Raw genomic sequence first — 7,060 nt, 5'->3', positions numbered from 1 at the left:
CCTCGCCTCCTCCTGGCGCTCGGGGCGCAAGTGGACGCCCCAGACAATGCCGGAATCACAGCACTTGGTCTGGCGGCCAGCCTGGGCCGTCAGCAGGTACGTTCCTTCATCTCTGGCAGATACTGGACCCTTTGTGAGGAAAGCCACCCAGCAGGGCTGGGCCCACCCCACCCCACCCCACCCCAGCAGTGGCCGGGTGATGCCTCTGCAGAGCGGGAGCCCAGCATCAATCAGACGAGGAGTCTTGGCCTCCATCGGCAGGTGGAGGGAGGCTGGAGGGAGAGGTGTGTGGGGAAGGGGTCAGGAGGACCTGAGCACATTGGGCTTTAGCTGTGCCTGTCCTGTTCATAACCGCGCGATCTCACGGAAACCCAGGCATGGCAGCTTCATTCTGGTAGCTGGCAGCAACAAATTTATTGTGTCTGGGTCTATTTAGCCCCAGGCAGAACAGAGGAGCAGCAGGCTGCAGGATTTGAGGACCATTAGGGATAAAAGTGGAAGTTTCCGAGCAGAGCCCCTGCAGGGGTGTCACCCATGGAAGCAGTGCTGGGAACCTCCCTTCCCCTTCCAGGACATTGAAGTACTGCTGGATCATGGGGCTGATCCCACCATCAGGGACAGGCATGGCCGCTCTGCGCTCCACAGGGCTGCTGCTGGTGGACACCTGTGCGCTGTCCAACTACTGGTAGCTCGGGGATCTGAGGTGGCTGCTCAGGACTCACTGGGCTTCACACCCCTGCACCACGCAGCTCGAGGAGGCCATGTGGAGGTCACCAGCCATCTCTTGGATAGAGGCGCGCAGGTCAACGCTGTTGGCTGGCTCCACAAGACACCCCTGCACCTTGCTGCAGAGCATGACCATCGCCCTGCTGTGGAGCTTTTGCTGAGCCATGGGGCCAACCCGACCCTGAGGACCCAGTGGGGTGAGATGACCCAGATGTCCAAGGAGGACCTGCCCGAGGTGCTGACTGCCTTTGAAGGGAGGAGGACTGCTAAGAGCACACAGCCCTGTGGCCTCTGAGCTTGCTGAGGTGAGGCTGAGCCTCCATGGCCATAGCAGTTAAGAAGGCACACAGTTTCACAGCTCAGAGCTTCCTGGGCTCCTCTCTTCTGGGCTGACGCTGCCTGTCTAGATGGAGGGTCGGTAGCTGAGAAGCTCCTGGAGAAGGAGGGAGAGGAGGAGGCGGAGGACAGGGAGTCAATGACTTCAGCCTCAGTCATGGGCCAGTGACTCCTGGGATGGCCCCCCTGGCTCCTGAGAGTGCCAGTCACACCTGCAGCTCCGCCTTCTCCACTGCTTTTGGCAAAGACAAAGTCATAGCAACAGATTTGACCAGAACCTGGCAGTCTCCCCTTTGTCCATCATGGGGACATGTCCCGCTCAGCTGCTCTCTATACACGAGGGGGTTCTGTGGGGTTTTTTTTAGATTTTCTATTTGTCAATTTGGTGTCCATTATTTACAGGACCAAAGTAATGGCTACGGTCATTTGTATCTTTCCTTCTATCCAGAGCAAGTACATTGCTAGACTCCCACATGGCCAACCACGGTTCAAGTCCCATTCCTGGTGACTTGAAACACACTGGGTGCATGTGCATGTGGGTCCAAAATCCCAGGAAGAGAAGAGAGGAGAAGGGACTGTGGTGTGTGGGAGCATTATTTTCCCTCTCACTGTCTGTCTGTCTCTCTGGTGAGTGTAGGAGCCTTAAGGCAAAAACCTCTATAAAAAAAATCCCATGGGTATAATAAAAACAGGGTAATCCCTGACTCCCCCCACCTCTGTATCTTCATGGAAAAAAAATTGTCATTACTTGTTTCAAAAGCATAGGATTTAAAAAAAATTTTTTTTTACTTAGCTTTATTTATTTACTTATTTATTTTTAATTTGACCAGAGACAGACAGAAAGAGAGACGGAGGGAAAGGGAGAAAGCAACCCGCCAGGTCCAGGACTCAAACCATGGCCAGCCATGTGGGAGTCCAGCACCCTTAACCACTACACCACCTGCCAACCCCAAAAGCATAGATTTTTTGTTTGTTTGTTTAATTTTGCCAGAGGGCGCAAGCACTCACCAGACAGAGACAGAGGGAAAGTGAGGAGTCATCCTCTACACCAGCATGGGGGATGGCCACGCTGCCACAATCTTTTATTTTCCTCTCGGGATTTAGGGCATGTTCACCCACCCACCAGTGTTTTTTTCACACCACCTGCTAGCCAGCATAAAGCAGTTCTAAAAACAAAACAAAACAAAAATTCCAAGACCAGCCTGTGGAGTGGTGATTAAGGCAGCTGGATCCCACATAGCCGACCTTTCAGTTTAAGTCCCAGATGTGGCAGCTTGAGAAACATGCCAGACATGTGTGTATGCATGCCCCCAAATCCCCAAATGAGGGCGAAGCCAATGGCATGGAGGTTAAAGTGGCTGGATCCCACATGGCCAACTGTGCAATCGGGAGTCCCAGACCTAGCAGCTTGAAAATCACACCAAGTGGGTGTGTATGTGTGACCAAATTCCCTGGAGGAGAATGGAGGAGAAAGGATTGTAGAGTGGCCACCCCCCCACCCCGGGGGGTGATTTCTCACTTTTTCTCTCTCTGTCTTTCTGGAGAGCACAAGCACTCTATAGCAAACAAACAAAACAATACAAATAGAAAAACGCTTTACAGATCAGATTTCAACTTTCAAAAGCAAGAGTTGGCATGCCAGATTAGTACCTCTGCTACAAAGGCCAAGGAAGCAGTTTGATTTTACTTCCAGGGCAAATGGAAGCCTTCGAGGAGTCGGGGGAGTGTGTGCCCTGCAGAGCCCTGGAGAAGGGGGGAGCAGGAGACAGTCTGTGACAGGTGGAGGTGGGAGAAGTGGGCAGAGCCTCTGGACTTGCCAGTGGGTTGGATGTCAAGGGAGAGCTACAGAAGAAACGGTACTTCCTAGTTAGGCGTGGCACTAAGGTGGACGGGGGTGACGCACACTTCATTCCGAGGAGCGCAGATGCAGGAGAAAATGAGGAAGAGGTGGTAGCTGGGATGACATCTTTGGAGTCCTCGGAGTGGGATGGTGTTAGAGGCACAGAAGGGACCCATGAGCCCAGCTGGCCAGCACACCGTAGGCTCTACGCCAGGAGCACCCCCAGAGCTTGGCTGCTTCTCCCCAGCATGTTCCACAGCCCGGCCAGCCCAAGCACAACTGGTCTTCCTGTTTCAGCCCCACTCCCCTCTTCCTCTCCCCACTGCTCATTCTCAAAGCAGAGATCTGTAATCTGATTTAATCAGGTAAACAATATTTCTCTCCTGCTCAAAAGCACTCCTCCTATGACTCCCTTTTCTCAGAGTAAAAACTCATGTGGTACAGTGTTACACATGCCCTAACCTACCGCCCACCCCATGTACCCTTTCACAAAGTGATTTTGGGTCCCTTTTGTTCAGAAGTAAAGTCTGTGTCTCCTCTCCCGGCATTGGGTAGGCTTTCGTTACTGTATAGAGCACCAGGGGACACCTGAAATGCTGCTGAATGACTTTCGAGGCTGGCCCGGAAAGGTGATGCAGATGTTACCTTGCCTTGCTGGAAGACCCTCAGTACCTTCAGTTGCCCCCCAGAAGATGGTTACCTACTGTCTGTGGCTGCCATGCTATGAAGAGGCCTGGGCAGGCCATCAAGAGAGACCACGTGGAGGAACCAGCAGGTGGTGTGTTGGTCAAGACACTGAACTCCCACGCCAGTTCAAATCCCAGACTTGGCAGCTTGAAAATCATGCTGGGCATGTGTGCATGTATGCCCAAAATCCTAGGAGGAGAATGGAGGAGAAGGGATTGCAGCATGGCCATCCCCTGGGGGATCATTTCTCATTTTCCATCTCACCATCTCTCTCTGTCTCTCTCCGGTGACTGCAAGCACCTTACGGCAAAAACCTTCAAAAAAAATAAGATGTGGGCCAGCAGATGGCGTGGTGGTTGAGGGCATTGTACTCTCACATGGCCAATCACGGTTCGAGTCTTGGACGTGGCAGCTTACTTTTTCACTTTCCCTCTCTCTCTCGCTCTGCCCCTCTCTGGTCAAATTTAAATAAGTAAACAAATAAATAAAGTCAAAATAAAATAATTACTTAAAAAAGAAGATGTGACCACATGGAGAGATTCTGAGACTACAGGAAAAGAGAGGTGTCCAAGATCCCTCTTCCTCACGAGTCCAGCCCCATCCACCACTGAAAGCAACAGCATGAGACCCTGAGCCAGAACTGCCCACTTTCCAAATTTCAGACCCACACGATTGTGAGAAAAATAAAACAGCTGTTTCAAATCACTAAATTTGGAGGTAATTTGCTAGCAGATGGCAACAGGAATATCAAATCCTTACAGTGACTTTCAAGGCCCCACAGTCCTCCCCTCGTTAGGTCTCAGCCTACTACTTGTTCACTCAAATGCAGGGGCCTGGCTCGGGATGCTCACTGTACTCCATGGTATTTTTGCTGTTCCTCGACCACACCAGGCACACCCCTGCCTCAGGCCTTTGCACTTGCTGGTCCATCTGCTTGGCATACTCTTTCCTCAGATATCTGCCTCAGATATTATCAGTAACTTCCTTTACTACTCAAAAACACCTTCTCAGTGAAGACATACTGACACTATTTAAAACCACACTCTTGAGGGACCAGCAAGTGGCGTGGTGGTTAAGTGCTATACACTCTCACATGGCCAACCATGGTTTGAGTCCTGGACTGGTGGCTTGCTTTCTCATGTATTCTCTCTCTCTTTCTCTCTGTGTCTCCCTCTGGCCAAATTAAAAATAAATAAATTAAAAATGAATCAATAAATAAAGTTAAATAGATAATTCTTTAAAAAAATACTCTTGAAAAGGCAAAACTCTCTTTTTTTTTTTAAGACAGATTTTTGCTATAGGGTACATATAGCAGAGACACAGACAGAAAACAAATCACCCCCAGGGGGGATGGCCACGTCACTGTTCCTTCTCCATTCTCCTCTTGGGATCTTAGGTATGCACCCACATACTCCTGGAGTTTTGTTATTTTTTTAAATAATTATTCCATTTAATTTTATTTATTCATTCATTTACTTTTCATTTGACCAGAGAGAGACATAGAGAGAGGAAAAGTGAGAAAGCAAGCCACCAGGTCTGGGACTTGAACCATGGTCGGCCATGTGGGAGTGTCCAGCACCTTAACCACCACGCCATCTGCTGGTCCCCTGGAGTGCGTTTTAAGCCACCAGGTCTGGGACTTGAACCACAGTCAACTATGTGGGAGTCCAGCAATGTAACCATTACGCATCTGCTGGTCCCAAAAACTCTTTAAGTAAAGGTCAAATAAATATAGAGAGGAGGTAGAGTAAGAAAATCACCAATGGGGCACCTACAGATGGTGTAATGGTTACGTCACTGGACTCCCACATGACTGAATGCAGTCTGAGTCCCAGACCCAGGGGCTTTAAACTCACGTGGGGTGTGTGTGCATGCATGTCCAAAATCCTAAGAGTGAATGGAAGAGAAGGGATTGCGGTGTGGCTACCACCCCACCCCCACCCCCCGTGGGTGAGTTCTCACTTTCTGTCCCTCTGTCTCTCTAGGGAGTGCATGTGTACTATGTCGAAAAAATCTCCCTCTCGAAAAAAAAAAAAGAAGAAGAAAATCACCAATGGGTTCTTCAATCAGTGAATGCAAATTTGATGAGGAACAGGATATTTATGTCACCTCAATGTGCAGTGGCCATGAGGTGCCATTCAGATCTCCATTCAAGAAGGCACCTGCCAGGGGCCAGATGGTGGCATATTGGTAAAATGTGACTGTGTGAGGGACTGGCAGGTGGCATGTGGTTAAGGCACTGGACTTCCACATGGCTGACCATGGGTCAAGTCCCAGACCTGGTGGTTTGCTTTTCTCACTTTCCCTCTCTCTCTCTCATCAAATTGAATAATAAAAAATAAAATTAAATAATTCTAAAAGAAATCGTGATGCTGTGAAAGACAATTCCACATAGGAATTAAAATGATATTTAGCATATTCATACATGATGCAACCATCTCCACTAGCTAGTTCCAGAAACCTCACACTAGTAACACTCCCTGCTCACCCTCTCTCCACTCCACACTCCCCACTGACAGTCATTCCCTATCTGCTCTCTTTTCACACACCTAGTAACAGTCGTTTCCTGTCCACCCTCTCTCCAGCCTCTGGCAGCAGCCACCGTTTGTTTTCTGTCTATGGACTTCCCTGTTTTGGACACTTCCTTTTATTTTAATTGAAAATTTAATTTGTATTATTATTATTATTATTATTTAATCTGACCAGAGAACAGAGAGAAAAGGAAAGCAAGAAATCAAGACACCAGGTCTGGGACCCACGCTGGACCCAGCCATGCGAGAGTTCAGTGCCCTAGCCACCCTGCCACCTGCTGGCCCTATGTTCTAGACACTTCATATCAATTAAACAATATGTGACTTTTGGGGTATGGCTTCCTTCACTCAGCACAATGTCTTCAAGGTTCATCCACGTAGTAGCAGGTGTCAGTGCTCCATTCCTTTTGCTATTGGTGTTGGTTTTTAGAAAATCCTTCAATGAGGTGTGGTCACACTGCAACCCTTTTTCCTCCATTTCTTCTTCTTGTCGGGATCTTGGGCAGGCACACAGGATCTTGGGCACGCGCACACAATAATGGAGCACCCCATATGGTATCCACACTGCCAGTACTGAGATTCATATTCCACCGCATTATGGATTCACATTTTTTGCCCATTCCCCTGTTTTATTTTCACCTTTTATTTATTTTTGAGAGGTTTTGCTATAGGGCGCGCGTGTGCTCGCCAGAGAGACAGCGAGAAATCACCCCCTAGGGATGGCCACGCTGCAATCCCTTCTCCATTCTCCTCTCGGGATCTTGGACACGAACTCACGAAGCAGCTAGGTCAGGGACTCGAACCGAGGTCAACTAGATAGGAATCCAGCAACATAGCCATTACGCCATCTGCTAGTCCTATTTTCACCTTTTCTGTGGCAGCGTCACTGTAGTAGGCTACACGCGTCAGTTCAGCAGCCCCAGCCCCAGCCCCAGCCCCG

The 7,060-nt window shown here is 49.4% G+C and overlaps 1 protein-coding gene across 1 annotated transcript in view; it reads left to right on the top strand.

The window, feature by feature from the left end:
• Window positions 1-7,060, top strand: part of ANKRD65 (ankyrin repeat domain 65) — a 7,912-nt gene extending 852 nt beyond the window's left edge. The window contains exons 3-4 of the mRNA XM_006164169.2: window positions 437-1,031; window positions 7,002-7,060. Coding sequence (XP_006164231.1) covers window positions 437-1,021 — 585 coding nt within the window. The 3' untranslated portion in view covers window positions 1,022-1,031; window positions 7,002-7,060. The remainder of the gene's footprint in view (window positions 1-436; window positions 1,032-7,001) is intronic.

The sequence above is a fragment of the Tupaia chinensis genome, unplaced genomic scaffold (assembly GCF_000334495.1).
Source record: "Tupaia chinensis unplaced genomic scaffold, TupChi_1.0 Scaffold143584_1, whole genome shotgun sequence".
Classification (NCBI taxonomy): Eukaryota; Metazoa; Chordata; class Mammalia; order Scandentia; family Tupaiidae; genus Tupaia; species Tupaia belangeri.
The sequence above is the reverse complement of the archived record's forward strand: the minus strand, read 5'-3'. Positions and strand labels throughout refer to the sequence as shown.